Source organism: Rhineura floridana, chromosome 2, assembly GCF_030035675.1.
Source record: "Rhineura floridana isolate rRhiFlo1 chromosome 2, rRhiFlo1.hap2, whole genome shotgun sequence".
Lineage (NCBI taxonomy): Eukaryota > Metazoa > Chordata > Lepidosauria > Squamata > Rhineuridae > Rhineura > Rhineura floridana.
In genome coordinates, this window is record NC_084481.1 from 142,918,964 (window position 1) to 142,939,034 (window position 20,071).

The following is a 20,071-nucleotide window of genomic DNA, read 5'->3' on the forward strand; positions in this document are numbered from 1 at the left end:
TTGGATTCAGTTAAGCATGTCTTGTACAGAAGACTTATAAGAACATAAGGAGAGCCTGCTGGATCAGGCCAGTGGCCCATCTAGTCCAGCATCCTGTTCTCACAGTGGCCAACCAGGTGCCTGGGGGAAGCCCGCAAGCAGGACCCGAGTGCAAGAACACTCTCCCCTCCTGAGGCTTCCGGCAACTGGTTTTCAGAAGCATGCTGCCTCTGACTAGGATGGCAGAGCACAACCATCATGGCTAGTAGCCACTGATAGCCCTGTCCTCCATGAATTTGTCTAATCTTCTTTTAAAGCCATCCAAGCTGGTGGCCATTACTGCATCTTGTGGGAGCAAATTCCATAGTTTGACTATGCGCTGAGTAAAGAAGTACTTCCTTTTGTCTGTCCTGAATCTTCCAACATTCAGCTTCTTTGAATGTCCACGAGTTCTAGTATTATGAGAGCGGGAGAAAAAGTTTTCTCTATCCACTTTCTCAATGCCATGCATAATTTTATACACTTCTATCATGTCTCCTCTGACCCGCCTTTTCTCTAAACTAAAAAGCCCCAAATGCTGTAACCTTTCCTCGTAAGGGAGTCGCTCCATCCCCTTGATCGTTCTGGTTGCCCTCTTCTGAACCTTTTCCAACTCTACAATATCCTTTTGAGATGAGGTGACCAGAATAGTACACAGTATTCCAAATGCGGCCGCACCATAGATTATGATATCGGCTGTTTTATTTTCAATACCTTTCCTAATTATCCTTACCATGCAATTTGCCTTTTTTACAGCTGCCACACACTGGGTCGACATTTTCATCATGCTGTCCACTACAACCCCGAGGTCTCTCTCCTGGTCGGTCACCACCAGTTCAGACCCCAGGAGTGTATATGTGAAATTAAGATTTTTTGCTCCAATATGCATAATTTTACACTTGTTTGTATTGAATTGCATTTGCCATTTTCCCTCCCATTCATTCAGTTTGGAGAGGTCTTTTTGGAGCTCTTCGCAATCCCTTTTTGTTTTAACAACCCTGAATAATTTAGTATCATCAGCAAACTTGGCCATTTCACTGCTCATTCCTAATTCTAGGTCATTAATGAACAAGTTGAAAAGTACAGGTCCCAATACCGATCCTTGAGGGACTCCACTTTCTACAGCCCTCCATTGGGAGAACTGTCCGTTTATTCCTACTCTCTGCTTTCTGCTTCTTAACCAATTCCTTATCCACAAGAGGACCTCTACTCTTATTCCATGACTGCTAAGCTTCCTCAGAAGTCTTTGGTGAGGTCCCTTGTCAAATGCTTTTTGAAAGTCTAAGTACACTATGTCCACTGGATCACCTCTATCTATATGCTTGTTGACACTCTCAAAGAATTCTAATAGGTTACTGAGACAGAACTTTCCCTTGCAGAAGCCATGCTGGCTCTGCTTCAGCAAGGCTTGTTCTTCTATTTGCTTAGTTAATCTAGCCTTAATCATACTTTCTACCAGTTTTCCAGGGACAGAAGTTAACTGGCCTGTAATTTCCGGGATCCCCCCTGGATCCCTTTTTGAAGATTGACGTTACATTTGCCACTTTTCAGTCCTCAGGCACGGAGGAGGACATGAGGGACAAGTTACATATTTTAGTTAGCAGATCAACAATTTCACATTTGAGTTCTTTGAAAACTCTCGGGTGGATGCCATCCGGGCCCAGTGATTTGTCAGTTTTTATATTGTCCATTAAGCCTAGAACTCCCTCTCTCGTTACCACTATTTGTCTCAGTTCCTCAGAATCCCTTCCTGCAAATGTTAGTTCAGGTTCAGGGATCTGCCCTATATCTTCCACTGTGAAGACAGATGCAAAGAATTCATTTAGCTTCTCTGCAATCTCCTTATCGTTCTTTAGTACACCTTTGACTCCCTTATCATCCAAGGGTCCAATCGCCTCCCTAGATGGTCTCCTGCTTTGAATGTATTTATAGAATTTTTTGTTGTTGGTTTTTATGTTCTTAGCCATGTGCTCCTCAAATTCTTTTTTAGCATCCCTTATTGTCTTCTTGCATTTCTTTTGCCAGAGTTTGTGTTCTTTTTTATTTTCTTCATTCGGACAAGACTTCCATTTTCTGAAGGAAGACGTTTTGCCTCTAAGAGCTTCCTTGACTTTGCTCGTTAACCATGCTGGCATCTTCTTGGCCCTGGTGGTACCTTTTCTGATCTGTGGTATGCACTCAAGTTGAGCTTCTAACATAGTGTTTTTAAACAACTTCCAAGCATTTTCGAGTGATGTGACCCTCTGGACTTTATTTTTCAACTTTCTTTTTACCAATCCCCTCGTTTTTGTGAAGTTTCCTCTTTTGAAGTCAAATGTGACCATGTTGGGTTTTCTTGGCAATTGGCCATTTACATGTATGTTTAATTTAACAGCACTATGGTCACTGCTCCCAATTGGTTCGACAACACTTACATCTCGCACCAGGTCCCAGTCCCCACTGAGGATTAAGTCCATGGTTGCCGTCCCTTTGGTCGGTTCCATGACCAACTGGTCTAGGGCATAGTCATTTAGAATATCTAGAAATGTTGCTTCTTTGTTGTGACTGGAACACATATGCGGCCAGTCTATGTCCGGGTAGTTGAAGTCACCCATTACTACCACATTTCCTAGTTTGGATGCTTCCTCAATTTCATATCTCATCTCAAGGTCTCCCTGAGCATTTTGATCAGGGGGACGATAGATCGTTCCCAGTATTAAATCACTCCTCGGGCATGGTATCACCACCCACAATGATTCTGTGGAGGAGTCCGCCTCTTTTGGGGTTTCGAGCTTGCTGGATTCAATGCCTTCTTTCACATATACAGCGACACCGCCACCAATATGTCCTTCCCTGTTCTTCCGATATAGTTTATATCCAGGGATAACCGTATCCCACTGGTTTTCTCCATTCCACCAGGTCTCCGTTATGCTCACTATATCAATGCTCTCCTCTAAGACCAAGCACTCCAGTTCTCCCATCTTGGTTCGGAGGCTCCTAGCATTAGCGTACAGACACTTGTAAGCCATGTCTCTCTTCAAGTGTCTTTGGCACTTTTGGTTTGGCCTGTGGTAATTTTGCCCTTCTGAATTGATATCCTGTGCCCCTGCTCTCACAATGCCTACTTCTAGGCCTACTCCTTTTAAAATTTCATCATTTCTTTGGTCTTTATCCCAGGGGGGAGGTTTATTCCGAACCGGACCTTCCTCAGCTCCTGTCGGGTTTTCCCCCTATGTCAGTTTAAAAGCTGCTCTGCCACCTTTTTAATTTTAAGTGCCAGCAGTCTGGTTCCATTCTGGTTCAAGTGGAGCCCGTCCCTTTTGTACAGGCCCGGCTTGTCTCAAAATGTTCCCCAGTGCCTAACAAATCCAAACCCCTCCTCCCGACACCATCGTCTCATCCATGCATTGAGACTACAAAGCTGTGCCTGTCTGGCTGGTCCTGCATGTGGAACCAGTAGCATTTCAGAGAAAGCCACCTTAGAGGTCCTGGCTTTCAGCATCCTACCTAGCAACCTAAATTTTGTTTCCAGGACCTCACGGCTGCATTTCCCCATGTCGTTGGTGCCAACGTGCACCACGACCACTGACTCCTCCCCAGCACTGTCTACCAAACTATCTAAGCAACGGGCGATATCCGCAACCTTCGTACCAGGCAGGCAAATCATCTTGCGGTCTGCACGCCCATCACACACCCCACTGTCTATGTTCCTAATGATCTAATCGCCCACTACAAGGATCCCTCCACCCCCCAGAGATATATCCTTGGCACGAGAGGATAGCTGCTCATTCCCCAAGGAATGGCTCCCTTCTAAGGGATCGTTTCCCTCTTTCTCGGCTGGATGCTCTCCTTCCCTGAGACCATCGTTCTCTATGATAGCAGGAGAGCTATCATCCTTGGAGTGGGACACAGCTATAATGTTCCTGAAGGCCTCATCCACACACCTCTCTGCCTGTCTCAGCTTTTCCAGGTCAGCCAACTTGGCCTCAATGAAATAGAGTCGTTCCCGGAGAGCCAGGAGCTCATTGCACCGAGAGCACACCCACGACTTCTGTCCAACAGGCAGATAATCGTATATGCTGCAAGCAGTGCAAAACACTGGAAAGCCCCCACACCCCTGCTGGCTTCTTACCTGCATAGTTTTGTTTAAGGTTTATTAAGTTTATAAAGGGCACTACAAGTCAACACAGCTTCAATGTCACACACTGTGGCATATGCCAGTGTGGCCACAGCTGTATCTCATGTGAAGAAAATAGCGTAAGCCTGCATTTAGATTTTAGAACTACAATTTTTTTTCATGGAACAATGTAATTCAAGCTGAAAAGAATTATGAAGGTTCCCAAACATATATGTAATCACATTATCAGAAGCTGCTAACATCTAGCATGCAAATGTGGTGCCACAGGAGCCAACATGGGTGTATGATAGTCCCAGTCCTTTCCCTACACAGTTAATTTCTCAGGCGTACAATGGTTTGGGGCAGCATTACTGTGCCACATCTAGTGATGATGGCAACTGCCATTATGAAAGTGATAAAAACTACTGTATTGACTTAAAATTGGCTTAATGTAGCACTGTATCATTCAGATTTTCTCTCATATTTTTAAACCTGTTATCTGTTCATTTCATCAAATGCCTCCTTGATTCTTGCATTACAAGAAAAAGTAGATAGCCATTACACATTCACTTTCACCATACCTTTCCTGATTTATACCATGGAGAAGGGATTGAGGGGCTTCAGACTCCCCTAGTCTCTGGGCCTTTTAGCCTCATGGTATTTCTGGATTCATCACTGAATTCTACATTGTGATATTGGCCAAGAATATCTGTCACAATCTCCACCAAGTGAACAGTAAGTAATCCTTTTTTAAAAGGATGCCCTATAACTGCAAACTGTGCAATTATTATCTGAAGAATAGATTACAGTCATGCTCTGCATGGAGGATATCTACATGAGGAGGATATTGTATTACCTTAAGACACCAAGCTTATGAAATCCTAATGTTTGCTTAATTAAATAAATATGAGAAACACGAGGTTGTATTCATTCCAGCGCCTTTTGCTGGCTTAAAAATGCACCCAGCAAACCACTCACAAGAAAAATGCATTCTAGAATCCCTAATGATTTGTTTTTAATAAATTAATATGTGAAAGAAGGAGCAAATTCTATCATGCATGTGCATTTAGATTGCAGAACTACAGGGGGCTTTTCATGGACAAATCTGGTTCAGATTGAAAGAAGGACCAAATCAAATTATTACATAACCCCTATTGCTACTTACATGACTGAGCAGTAATTTTAAAACAGAGTTAATTGAAACTAAATAATGCTTGGTTGTAACTCAATACAAAAGAGATAGACAACTAATAAGAACATACATTTTGACTTTTATTTTCTATTTTTCCTCTAGCCATAAGTCGTAGTCAACTTGAAGGCACATAACAACAACAACAAACTCAGAGATTCCATGTGCACATGTATTTGCTAGGCTGGATTTAAATTTGTTGTTATGTGCCTTCAAGTCGATTACGACTTATGGCGACCCTATGAATCAGCGACCTCCAATAGCATCTGTCATGGACCACCCTGTTCAGATCTTGTAAATTCAGGTCTGTGGCTTCCTTTATGGAATCAATCCATCTCTTGTTTGGTCTTCCTCTTTTTCTACTCCCTTCTGTTTTTCCCAGCATTATGGTCTTTTCTATTGAATCGTGTCTTCTCATGATGTGTCCGAAGTATGATGACCTCAGTATCATCCTTTTAGCTTCTAGTGATAGTTCTGGTTTAATTTGTTCTAACACCCAATTATTTGTCTTTTTCACAGTCCATGGTATACGCAAAGCTCTCCTCCAACACCACATTTCAAATGAGTTGATTTTTCTCTTATCCACTTTTTTCACTGTCCAACTTTCACATCCATACAAAGAGGTCAGGAATACCATGGTCTGAATGATCCTGACTTTAGTGTTTGGTGATGCATCTTTGCATTTGAGGACCTTTTCTAGTTCTCTCAAAGCTGCCCTCCCCAGTCCTAGCCTCCTTCTGATTTCTTTATTGTCTCCATTTTGGTTAATGACTGTGCCGAGGTATTGATAATCCTTGACAAGTTCAATGTCCTCATTGTCAACTTTAAAGTTACATAAATCTTCTGTTGTCATTACTTTAGTCTTCTTGACATTCCGCTGTATTCCATCTTTTGCGCTTTCCTCTTTAACTTTCATCAGCATTCATTTTAAATAAGGATGCAAATTTTAACTGGTGGATTAATCAGTAGGTTAACAATAGGTTACCTTATGGCTGACTAATCAATAAGAGCAAATTGCAATTATTAGGGCTGCAAGTTAAGCAGGGGCAGCATCAGGAGATGGCATCACTGGATACCTGCTAAGACCCACTGCTAATCTCCAGAGCCTTTTTGGGCTTTCTGCAGTTCTTCCTTGCTGTCGCTGTCTGTTCAATTTTCCTCTCCAAGAAAGTAAGCAGTGAGAGGAGAAAAGAGTAGGGACAATAACCTCTGCATACCTTCCCCCTTCTCTCTGAAAGATGATGTTCAGAGTGAGAGCCAAGCAAATGGAAAGCAGGGGCAAGGAGAAGGGCTCATTCAAAGAGGGAGGTCCACTGAGAGCATCTTGTTAAGGCCTTCCCCCCCCCAAAAAAAATATCCCAGGAACCAGCACCGAAGTTAAGGCACGGTGGTTTATTTTTAGTCTATTTTTGTACTAGTATGCCACTATAAAATGGAATTTAAAAGAAAAGCTTTAAATTGGTTGTAGGTTTTATTTATTACATTGTAAACTATTTTGCACTTCTATCAATATTTCAAAAAGGTACCTAATATTGAGGTTTTGGTAAATGTATTTAAATGTAATGGATTAATCAATTAATATATTAAATGGCAAATCTTTAATCAATCAAAATTCTTTAATTGGGTTACAGCCATAGATTTAACACTTTTTAAATTCAGAAAGCAAAATTATATTAGGCAATTGTACAAAACCTGGAACGAAACTAAACCTGCAATCCATACATACTAACTAGGGACTAGTGGAGTTTACTTCTAAGTAGACATGCATACGACTGTGCTGTGATTTCGTAATTCTAGACTCTCCTTGTTGAAATACTTGGAAACCCTCAACATTTCTATGATCATGTTTTGTTAACAGTCTGACATCTCCCCTTATGGCTGGAGGCAATTTCAATGCCTTTCCTTTTACAGCCAGTGAAAGAGCAAACCCACTATCATGATAGCACCTATTCAAAGAAACCAGAAACCTTTTATCTGGTATGGCATTTTTCTTCAATTATGAGAATAGTTCTATTTCCCAATTTTAGCTAAACAAGGCAAAAGTGATTTTGTCACAGACACGGGAACATAGAATAAAATTCTACAGACAGCAGTTTCTCTATTTTTCAAAAAGGGTATTTGAAATTAGAGATTTGATACAAATGAAATGCAGTATTTAATAACAGCTAATGAATGGGCACTTGATATGTTGCAGTGTTCACTGTTATAATGTAATGCACTGTTATAATATAATGTACTGATTACAGGAGTATCATTTCAGTATGCAAAATTCCATTAACTCAAGAGGAACCCATGTAATTTTGTAACAGTATCATTTGTATCAAGTGGATCAGTAAAATAAAGCAGATAGCAATGAATTGAGGAAGACAGATGTATAAAAAAGAGGCTCATAGCACTGCAAATTAGGCTTCTCAGCTTAACTGACCAGTAAGTACACCAATCCATCAGCCTTATTCCTCCTCTCCCACTCCTTCCTTGCTTCCTCACTGCTGTCTCTGCCTTCTCCTGGGGAAAATTAACAAAATGCCCTGCAGCAAAATGCCTGAGATGAGATGCTTCCCATTTCAGACATCTCAAGCTGTTGGTTGTTTTGTTAATTTTCCCCAGTTGAGCTGGTCTGATACCATGTAACCAACGGAATGAATGGGTGGTATTTGCTGGTATGCTTGTCTGTAATTTCAACCATGAAAACAGATTAGCAAATTATCTGTTTTTATATTACTTCTGCCCACCCTATTTCAGCCTTTTATTGTAGGGTAGCCACTATAGATTTCCTCCCTCTTCCATTACTGTAAAGTTACTACTGTAAAGGAAAGCTTTCTCTCTTAAACATCAGTCATACAAACTAACCACAAACTACAGACTAAGGGCCAAAACAAAGGTTATAACAGACCAAGTGATGCTGTCATTCCATGCCTCTTTATTCGCTGTTCCTTGCAACTTCTAAAATAAACATGACATAATTTCATTGTGTGTGGCTTCCAATCCCACATCACTGGCTGATGAAAGGTGAGGGTAGAAAGATGCACAGCACAATTAGATCCACAACTCATATTGTTTATATTAGACATATTTAGAAGAGCCATAGCTCAGTGGCAGAGCATCTGCTTTGTATGGAAAAGGTCCCAGGTTTAATCCCCAGCATCTCCAGGTAGGGCTCAGAACGTCCCCCTCCTGAAACCCTAGAGAGTTGCAGCCAGTCAGTGGACTGGCTAAATGGACTAGAGGTTTGACTCAGTGTAAGGCAGCCTCATATGACTAGTGATGAGGGGAAAATTCGATCAGTTTGCATTTAAAACCAAATTTATCAAAGTTGCATTTTCCAAAACAATATGAGAACTGAAACACAGCCATCTTTTGAAATTGTCCAAATTTTGAGATTCAGTTCTCCAACCAAGCAATGTTTACAAAAATGCATATATTAGGGGAAAGTGTGCATAAAAATGAATATATTAGTGAAAATAACATACAAGGCATTACATTAAGAGAAATTGCCTACAAAATGCATACATTAAAACTGTATAAAAAATGTGTTCTCAGGAGAAATTTGCATTAAAATGCTGAAGAATTTTCATGAGGATTTAAAAACACAGACACACAAATTGTTGCAGAAGTGTGGAGAACCAAATTTAAGATAGGAAAAATAAGAAACTGAGGGAACCAAAACTATATTATGAGGAACAAAAATAAAGAGATATGATGCCGCAATATCTTTATGTCTCTTTTAATAGCTCATAAAGACTAACATGATATCAATGTCATGGCACATCAGTTAAGACAGAAACAAAGAAAAAAATTCTTTAAAAGCTAGATGCAGCTATTTATTTTTCTCTCCCTTCTTAAAAGTAGATTATGAAGGCATGGGAAAAAATAAAGAAAAATAATAACCTTTGCAAACACTACTTACCCTAATAAGCAAAAACTATATCATTATTGCATTTAATTAAAAGCAATGGGACTTGAATTAGTCTAACTGGCTCCATTGGATTAATGACTAACTTTAGTGGAGGCCACTATAAAAGGGGAGGTTACATGAAGGATTATAAGCATGCATGCCAGCTAGACCTGCTCCCCACCATCATATGTACTGGCCATCCTGTCCCCCGCCACTGACTACATTTTTGATAGCCATAGGAAGCAGCCCTATGTGGATACAGATATGCATGCATATATTTCCCATCCAGCAGAGTTATTTTGGGTAGTCTGGAGGCTAGCTGTATGAGAAGTGATGGATGACCCTCTGGAGTACTTAGAAGCATGCTGTGAGCAGTCTGCATGGCACTTCGAGAATAAAATTGCTCACATCTGTATTGCCTTAGATGCAGCAGTTTTTGCAAGTCCTTTCAAGGTGTCCAATGCATCACCTTCCCGATGGAATTGATTTCAGTTTATGTTCTCATGACTCTTGCAATAATTCAACCAGCTTCTTGTTCTCTTGACCCATGACCATCCTGACTGATGAAAGCCAGTCAAGGGGGGGGACTTACTGGGTGGGTCCAGGGTGTGGCAAACGTGTTTCTACATGACACAATGGTGCTTGGTGCCCTTAACCAAGCAGTGGTGCATCCATTCCTGAAGAAATCCACCTTGGACCCTGCAGTTTACAATAGCTACTGTCCAGTTGCAAACACCCCCCCTTTTTTGCCAAGGTGGTGGAAAGAGTGGTGGTGGAGCAGTTGCAGAAGTTCCGAGGATACAGAGAATTTGAATCCATTACAATCTGGGCCCAGGCATGGTTTTGGGACTGAATCAGCTTTGGTCACCCTGTTGGATGAGCTGTACTGAAAGCAGAACCAGGTAAATGCCTCTCTCCTCATGCTTCTTGATCTTTCGGCACCTTCTGATGTCACTGATATGGTACCCTCCTTGACCAGCTCTGTGGGATGGGCATTGGGGGCATTTGTTTATGGTTGGTTCTGTTCCTACCTCCAGGGCCTTATCCAGAGAACAGCATTGGAGGATTGTGTCTTGGCCCCACAGTCTTTGTGCTGTGGCATGCCACAGGGCACATTCCTGTCACCAGTGCTGTTTAACATTTACATGAAGCCATTGGGAGCAGTCATGAGGAGTTTGGGGGCAAAGTATCATCAGTATGCTGGTGAAACACATTCTACATTCTGCATAACATCTGAGCCAGGAGAGGCTGAGCATGGTCTGGAACATTGTCTGGATGCAGTTGTGGAATGGATGAGGGCAAATAAACAGCTTGAGCTCTGGGAAGACAGAGGCACTGTGGTGGGTGGAGGGGTTGTTCCAGTCTCTGGGAGACTGACCAGGTATGTAGCTTGGGAGTGCTCCTTCTCCATCTTTCTCTCTTGTTCCAGCAAGCATTTTAAGGTAAAAGTTTGGTGTTATACTGATTTTATTGTTCTATTGTTTATTTTATGTTTGTTTTTATGTAAACCACTTAGATACACAAATGATGAAGTAAAATTTTAAATACATTTTAAATATGATTAACTCAAAACCTTTAAATATATATTCAGTCATTCTTAATTCTCTAGCAGAAAATTTCAAATATGTAAAATGCTTTTCATGACTCCCTTTAGTCCTGGCTTTGTATTGGTAGCACAGCCGTATTTTCCTTGAAGGTCTGAGACTATTTAAACTAGTTGTTTAAAGATTAAGGTTTCATTCATAAAATAAATAAATAATTCATGATTATGGATATTGTTTATGTATTTTGCTTTGTAAATTAATTTGATATGTTTTTTAATTGGACCTTGTGTATTCTATTGTAAACCGCTTTGATGTCTTTTAGATAGTAAGCTGTCTATAAATGGAAATAATAATAATAATAATAATATAATAATAATAATAAAATGCACATGTTTAAATAAATAAATAAATAATTCACAGGGCTCCTCCACAAAGGGGAGGCATCCTGTTTCATTCAGGATCCCTCCTCACTTACACAAGCCCTGTTCACATACATCCTATGAACATAGGGCCAATTAACACAATTGCTGATCACATGTCCACCGGTATGCATAGCCAGTTCATACACATCAATACTGGGGACAGGATTGGTTGCATGACTTCACAACATCTAACATGTGCTTTTAACATATGAGGGGTTGATGTGACCCCCCCTTTGAGGTATATAATGGAAAAGTATTACAGTCCTTACCCCGAATGTCATTAAGTTAATTAGCCCAGCTATTTTTCTACATTGTTTCAAGTCCCTCTTTGTTAAATTGCGGCACTTCTACCTTCCAAGTACAATTAGTCCTATCACCTATATATAGCTACCTTTTTCACAATGACAGATGCTTACCTATTGTTTCATTTCCCAACACAGTGGCGAAATACTATGCCAATGTGTTAAAGCAACAACATTAAATTAAATGCGTAAATAGCAAAGAGAGGTTGAAGACCTGGGCTACATTCAGACATAATATTCAGACAAAACCCCACCAATAGTTTTATATACTAATTGAAAAAGATGTCTTCTACACTATTTTGAGTTGGGCACTAAACTGCTTTAAACTGCTGCTGTTTTCAGGTTTTATAATTGGATTGTTTTATTTGTATTTTAAAATTAGTTTTTTTGTTATGGTTATCTTTTGTAAGATGCCTTGGGAAGGCTTTGCCCTGAAATGAAAGGCAGCATATAAGTACCTTATATTATAATTTAATTAACCAACTAACTGAGGGCACAATCCAACTCGTAGGTGGCTGGCAGCAGTGGAGCCAGAAGGGGCTGCCATACCCAACCTCAATCCAGGCACTACTAGGAAGGGAGGATGCTGGCTGCACTAGCAGGGTGCAGCAGAAGGAAACAAAATGCATGTTTCCTTCCACCACCCCCTCTACCTGGTGTATCGGCTGCAGGGATGAAGGGCCGTGAGACCGAGCCGAATGGGCTCAGGATGCAACAGGAGTTCCCCTCCCCTTGGTTCCGCCCCTGACACACCTTGGAACATCCCTTTTTGGGGTTTTCCAATGGCTCCATTTACTCTAGTCTCAGCTGAGCCAGTTGGGCCCTGGCTGTACCCGGGTGGTGGCAGAGTTCCCTGGCTGCACCACAGCTGCAGCTGGGTGGGGTACTTCTGCCAACAAAACCTGATGGTGCTGACACCCTTCCTTCTCTACCACAGCTCTGCCGCATCCTGAAGCCCCTCAGCCTGGTATATCTACCAGGTAAATTGCATCCTAACTAATTAAACCATGGCTTGCACAAACTAATTCCCCACATACAGGCAAAACAAGAATTTTGGGGCAAACTGCAAATCTCCTCACCTCACATGCAAAGGATGAGAAAAGGGAAGGGGCAGCACATGAGGCTGAGGCACCCTCTCTTAACAAACCATGGTTTGTTGTTATTTCTGAACGGAGACATCTGAATCCCTGTTCATCCGTGAAGGTCACTTAGAGGCACTGGCCAAGTCTCCATGGTGTCAAAGCCATTTTACACACTATGCTAAATGACCAAGGTGGTAGAATTCTGCGTGATACCCACTTAGGACTGCAGGTGGGGAAGGAATTTTGAATACCTCTTCCCCACATAAAAAGTCATTCTGACTGTGACTGGAACAAGCCAAATTAAAATGAAACTATACATTTGTACTAATTGTATAGGAAGATACTGCATTCCTTTTTTATAGTAGTGAAACAAAACATCAGGGAAGGAGAGAGCGATTTTAATTGTAATAATAATTACTTTAGTTGCATATGTGGAAGGGGGGATGGTTCTGTTTATTGTTCTCAGTATTACTTGTTATGAAAACTTAATAAATCTCATTTGATGTAGTAAGGTGGAGCATCAAGGGGACAGATTAAATTCAAGTCTTTCCCTGAAGTACTAGTTGACTGCATTGACAGTGCAATCCTGTATATGTCTACTCTGAAGTAAGTCCCATTGGCTTCAATAGGACACAACTCCTAGTTGAGTTGGTATAGGATTGCAGCCTGAGAGAATTTATTATGTAGGTCAACATTCAAAAATATAACCAACCTGCACTCTGAAGTCATACAGCCCACAATCCTACCACTTCAGTCTCCTCAGCCTAATCTACATCACAAGACTGTTGTGAGTACAAAATGAAATAATTTATGTAAGCCACCCTAACCTCCCTAAGGATGTGTGGGGTGCAAATATGTCCAATAATGAAATCCTTAATATGCAGTAAACTTGACTATTGCCATCATACTTTTTTGTTCCCATGTAGAAAATGCATACACAATTGTCATCAGTACTGATATGCATGTTGTCCTACATCCTTCATTTATTTTATTTATTAAATTTATATTCCACCCTTCCTCCCAGAAGGAACCCAGGGCAGCAAGCAAAAGCATTAAAAGCTCTTTAAATATCTTAAAAAAAAAAAGACTTTAGAACATATTTTACCTGAAATGGAGACTGACTGTTATAGTTCTTTAACTCTTTGTTAGCTCCCCGCAATAACAAAACTCTTGCACAGCTGTCCTGTAAATAAAAAAAAGAATTTGTTACAATCCTGCAACCAAGTAACACCGGTAGTATTCAATGGACACTCTTGAAAAAACAAAACAAAACAAAGATCACAGAAAACGTTAATGGACATTTGACTGCTAAGAGAACTGAGTTACCAGTCCCCTGCTAATGGTTAGCCCTAACACAGAGATATCAAACAACATAGCTCTCAACAGAAATAACCTTTCTTCTTTAAACATACTTATTATTAATAATAACAACAACAACAACAACAACAATAGTAATAATGATTTCTATCCCGACTTTCCTCCAAAAGGATTTCAGGGCAGCAAACAACAAAACAGTAAAACAATACAATTGAAACATTTTTAAATACTTAAAACATATTAAAACAATTAAGAACATCTATAAGTCACATATGACCCTCCGTGGCGCAGAGTGGTAAGCGGCGGTAATGCAGCCGAAGCTCTGCTCACGGCCGGAGTTCGATTCCAACAGAAGGAGGAAGTTGAATCTCCGGTAAAAGGGGTCGAGGTCCACTCAGCCTTCCATCCATCCATGGTCGGTAAAATGAGTACCCGGCATATGCTGGGGGGTAAAGAAAAGGCCGGGGAAGGAACTGGCAATCCCACCCCATATATACGGTCCACCTAGTAAACGTTGCAAGACATCACCCTAAGAGTCGGAAACGACTTGCACTATAAGTGCAGGGACACCTTTACCTTTTTTTAAGTCACTTACACTCCCAACTCATAATTTCAAAGTTGCTTGGAACAGTATCTTTCAGCCATCAAATGTATGGGTGAACTGGAATGTTTTTTTATTCCTCCTGAATGTTAATAATGAGGGAGCCAGATGCATCTCACCAGGAACGGCATTCCACAAATGAGGAACCATAATTGAAAAGGTCAGCATCAACTGGGCAACACCCAGAAGACTGTAGGGACCAAGATGGTTGGTATTAGGGGAGGTGCTTTTTTAGGTACTTGGGTACCAAGCAGTTTATGGATGTGTGTGCTAGCACTAATACTATGAATTGGTTCCAGTAACTCACTGGCAGCTAGTGCAGCGCATTCAAGCCCAGTGAGACATGGTCCCCTGAGTTGCGCCTCTCACTATCCAAACAGCTGCATCCTGCACTGGCTCCAGATTCCAGACTGTTTTCAAGGGTATCCACACAAAGAGTTCATGACAGTAGTCCAGGCAGGAAATCACCAGAGCGCAGGAAATCACCAGAGCACAGGCAACTGAGTTCAGGCTATCCCAGTCCAGCTACAGATGTATCTGACAAACTAACCTGAGCTGGGTATAACCTCTTCTAGCCACCAGTGACAGGTTGGAGTCTAGGAGTACTCCCAGACTACGAACCTGTTCCTTCAGAGGGAGTAAAGATTTTTAGCACCACAACATATTTCTAAGGAAATCCAGACTCGGGGAAAAAACCTCTTCTCTTCATTTGTCTACATTATTCAGATATGTGTTTTGTTAAATACCTGAGGGAAATGGGCTGTATCCAACAAAACCATCTTGTGACCACAAGGACCCACTTATGCAACAGAACTTCCCCTCCCTGTCCTTCCCCCTCACACACCCCAAATCTGTTCTGGGGGTTTCCCCAACCCTCTGGAGCAGGGGGTGAGGGGAGAGAAGAAGGATGGGAAGTTCCATTGAACAAGCAGAAGTCCTTATGCTAATGGGATGACTTTGTTGCATGCAACCCAATGTCATTCAAATATAAAATAATGAGGGCTGCATAAGCCCTATCAGGTACAGGTATTAGTCATCAGAGAGAAGGCTCAGCCTTGTAAGAAACATGAGCTTTCTTACACTCCTTCCACACCCCTTTGACACTGAGAAAAACAACATCTAGTCCAGGGAGTACTGCATTTACCTGAAGGTGGTATCTCCCTAACATCATAATCCAACCCTGAAAAGTTTTTATGCAGTATTAAGGAAAAGATGTGTTCCGAATAAACATGATAATCCTAGATCCAACTCAAAAATAAGGTCCATTTGGTTCAGTGGGTCTTACTCCCAAGTAAGTGTGCATACAACTGCAGCCTTAACAATTAATATCGATTCTGAAACATATACCTCAGCATTTTAAGCATACTGGCACAGTGCATTCCAAATACAAATCCTTTCCGAAATTAAGAGATATTTTAGACATAACAAGGTAAGTAAAGATATCTGCTTTCATGGGGTTTTTTTGACAATTGAGGCACTAATTAATTAAGAAGCAGATGCTCTAACAGATGTTACACAAGTTATAACAGGCCTCATTACTTGTGTATTTCTAAGGCAATGCAGCATTAGAATCACAATTCCTATAATGTTGAAGTGCTACAAAATAACCACATGCTAAAATAAACTAAAGTCTTGTTCGTCATTAAGTTTTTGAGTATCAAACCTTTTCATTTTAACAAATCCAATAAAAAGAGCTTTGATGTGTCAGAAGTATCGATCCTTTAGATATCACATCAAACTAGCACAGATTTATATATATTTAAAAACAGTCATTTCAAGCAATCATTTGCACTGTCCACTCCACTTATACAAAACATTGTTGGTATAAGCAAATTTCTAAGCTAGTTTCCTTCTAAGCCTGTAGGGTCAGGTGACCAGAGAGAACAAACCAACAACTCTATATTCCTCCTATAAAGTCTTCAGGTCCTGTCACTGAACAATCTATAGACAAATGAAATCATTTTACTCCTCAGTGCTTGCCACCACCTCCTTCTCTGTTCCTTTCACCCTGCTTTCCTCTTCACCTTGCTTGCCTGTCTTATGAGTCTGCTTGCTTCTCAGCTTGTCCTGCCATATACTGCCTCAGCGCTTTGCCCAAAGACTAATACTCTGCTTTTGCCATTGCACCTGAATTAACAACTACTTACATCAACCATCTCTACTGCTTAAGCTTAGTCTTGTCATGGACCAGGGATTATTCAAGCAATTGACACTACATGAAAATAATCTCCACTGAAACCAAGAGGTCCCACATTCAAACAGATGTGATCAGGGCCTCAGTTTTAGAGCTGGTGAAAGGTGGTTTCTAGAATCTATACCTTCCTATGGAAGGCAAAGGTGGAAATTATTATTTGCAAGAATCCTGCACCACTGCAATGTTGGAAGTGGGGCAAAGGAGTTGCTCTTGGGTTCTTTTGTTTGTATTCCAGAAGGAAGATAGGGTTCTCCAGCTGGCTAGGCTTGCCTACCTTTACCTGTGCTCTTCTCTACCTAACTTCCTTCCATTGTAAACTGATATGCCCCTCCTTCCTTTGTTTTTTTTCTTCAACTGTCCAAGGAGAGAGAAGACATCTTTGTCTTTGCTCTCTCTCCCAAGCCATGAGGGCAATATACAAGTCTGGGCATTGAGCCTCCAACTTAGTTAGAACTAGGTATGCCTTTCCTATCTACTATGCACTTCTATAAATAAAGTAGCTTTTTTTTTTACTAAGTCCTTAAGTCTCAATGATCTAAATGCAGGATAAAGCCTGCTTCTAAGGTAAATACATACACTGGCACATGCAGCTCAGACTGCTGAGTATCTCTGCATATATAGGCATATTTCCATGACATGCAATGCACCTGCACACTGCTGTAAAGTACTCAAAAGGCCCATTTGGAAATCTGCAAAAGTCAGTGCTATCAATCTGCACAAAACTGTATGGTCCAGGGTATGGCCTGAAGGCGCATGTACTACCTTGCTAAAGCTATGCAGGTCTGGATCTGGTCAATGCCTGGATGTATGACCAACTGGGAGCCAAAGGTACGTTGCCTTGGATTTTGTAATGGAAGAAAGTGGGGACAGAAATGTAACGAAGAAAATAAAATAGATATGTGCAGCACCCACTGCTAGGTCAGCATGCATAGCTACTGCCAGGAAAACTGTCTCCCACTATAAAAATACATTACTGACATTTGTAGATGGCACCATATTAAAAATGGTGCCTTTATGCTTTCCCTCCAGATTGTGGGAGAGGAAATTTTCATCAGGAAAACAGTGGGGGGGAGGCTTAACCCCCCTTGCCCAGTGACACAGTCTCTATAATATTCAACTACATCTACCCTCACTGATGTCACTTTTAAGCTTCTACGGTCCAATCACATGAAGAGTGTTCCTGCATCATGTCTAGTTTGGCCCTAAAAGTAATTCACTAATAGGCAAAAAAAACCTCGGGGGAAGGGAGGGACAAGAGGGAGAGGATAGGAGGGAGGAGAAGGGTAGGATAGGGTAGGTTTGATCATGGTTGCATGGTTATTGAGTTGAATGGGATTTACTCATGTGCAATCATGCTTAGGAAAGATGAAAGTGACCTGGAGGAGGGGCAGGGAGGGGGAGGGGGCCAGAAGGGGAGGAAGGGTAAGGGTAAGGAGGAAGGGGGAGGGGAGAGGAGAAGGAGGGGGAGGGAGGTCCAGAGAGATATTAGGTGATGCCCTGTTCCCCTCACAGAGCTAAAATCACCTGAAAAGGGGCTGACTGTTAAACCATTCTGGTCACTGGAGCTCTGTGAAGGGAATGGGAGTCTCCTAACAACTCTCAGCACCCTTCACAATCTACATTTCCCAGGATTCTTTGGGGGAAGCCATGACTGTTTAAAGTGGAATCAATGTCTGGTGTGGGTGTGGCCTCCTGACCAGCCAAGCCAAACAGCTGTTAGTCTAGATTTTAGAACACTGACGGTTGGCTCTTACTGACCATGCCTACGCTATCATGGATCCCAATGTTAAATTTCTTAAATTAATTAAAAGTCAGCCATTAATTTTTTAAACTTTTAAACTGCAGAAGATGAAGGTCATCATATGGGGCAAGGTCAGTGATAAGACTATAGGTACTCGTGAATATGACTGATTTTTAATTAATTTCAACAAATTATGAGACCACCGACAGAAAAAATTCCAAAAGGGGTCTGTTTTTTTTCCTCTTGTTTTACAATTTGAACTCTCAATTGCGGTCGATGGGCAAAATAATACGCAGACAACAGCAGCTATGGTTGAATAAAGGGCCACTTTATTAAATTACAAACAAAAACTTTTAAAGCGACCTGCAGAGGTGAAACCTAAGTGCGGGAACTAACTCTAGGCAAGCAGCTTGCCCTACAGCTCTCAGGTGACCAGCCCCTACTGGGGCAAAGGGCAAACCCCTTTTGCTTACCCCCTGCCCCGGCCACACCTTGTAGGTGAGTAGGGAGGTCTTCCCACATCACCAACCCCCCAGGGCTGTAGAACCCTCAGGTGGGTGATGTAAGTTGGCCCCCAAAGCAGTCCATATCCTGTCCTCGGGCCGTAAAACCCTGAGAGACAGGCCTCCGGAACCACCAATCACCTCCAAAGGTGCCTAAGGGGGCCACCTAGCTGTTGTTACCTATTTCACCTCCTACACTTTACCGAATCCGGGTCCCAAACATGCCCACATTAGTATTTTGATTTGAACCAGATTAGCCAAATTAGCCAAAATAAACCTATTAATCACAACACCCCCTAACCCAGTTCCCTCCATCTCCCAAAGTGTGGAGTAGGCAAAAAACCTGCCCGCCAACAAGGATGGGCAGGATAAACATTCCTACTTGGCCCTGAAGCGACCATGGGCAGACCTTAAAAGAGGGAGGGTGGGGCGGGTGTCGCGAGCCAAGAGGAAGATGGAGGGGGGTGGCGCGGGCTTAAATAAGCCCTTGGCTCCACCTCCTCCGTGCAGCACATCGCGCATCATCTCAGCGCGACGTTGCCCTTCCTTAAAATGGCTTCTGTGGCTTCATCCATGGCCGCAATTGCACTGCCACTCCTCAGCTTCGCCCAGGTAAGCGGAGTTACATTTCTCTCTGACTGTTGTGTGTATCACCGTGAAAACCTAGAGGGTTGTTAAGCAAGCATTTCTGAGTTCAGGACTATAAGTTTTGTAAGGTTTTGTTTTGAGATGTGCTTATGGGAAGCTGCAGAATAGCATGGGAGCATTTTCAATTTAATGTTGCAGAATGCAAAAAAATCCATGTTGGCTGTATAAACACTAAATCTATGAATATTAAAACTTAAAACATTCACCAAAACCAAAGTACACCCTTTTGTTTTCAAAGACAAAGAGAAATCTGCAGCCATAGAGATTGACCCACTACTAAGACTGCTCTTATAAATTCCTCTTATTCTCAGAGTTTTAAAGATGTTTTTAAGATGTTCTGTTTTAATATTTTTAAAGAAGTTTTGTTGTAATATATTTTAAGTTCTGTTTTTATGATGTTTTGAGTGTTTTTAGTGCTTTTGTTTGGCACCCTAGGCTCCCACTGGGAGGAAGGGCAGGATACAAATCAGATTAGATAGATTAGATAGATTAGACAGACAGACAGACAGATAGACAGGT

At 41.5% G+C, this 20,071-nt stretch overlaps 1 protein-coding gene and 1 long non-coding RNA gene across 8 annotated transcripts in view; one reads left to right on the forward strand and one right to left on the reverse strand.

Moving 5' to 3' along the window:
• Window positions 1–20,071, reverse strand: part of SHANK2 (SH3 and multiple ankyrin repeat domains 2) — a 655,745-nt gene that overhangs the window by 521,448 nt on the left and 114,226 nt on the right. For all 7 annotated transcript variants that reach the window (XM_061610714.1, XM_061610713.1, XM_061610715.1 and 4 more), the window contains exon 9: window positions 13,654–13,731. In XM_061610714.1, coding sequence (XP_061466698.1) covers window positions 13,654–13,731 — 78 coding nt within the window. The remainder of the gene's footprint in view (window positions 1–13,653; window positions 13,732–20,071) is intronic.
• LOC133377192 (uncharacterized) overlaps window positions 1–20,071 on the forward strand; it is a 45,032-nt gene that overhangs the window by 3,513 nt on the left and 21,448 nt on the right. The window lies entirely within an intron of this gene.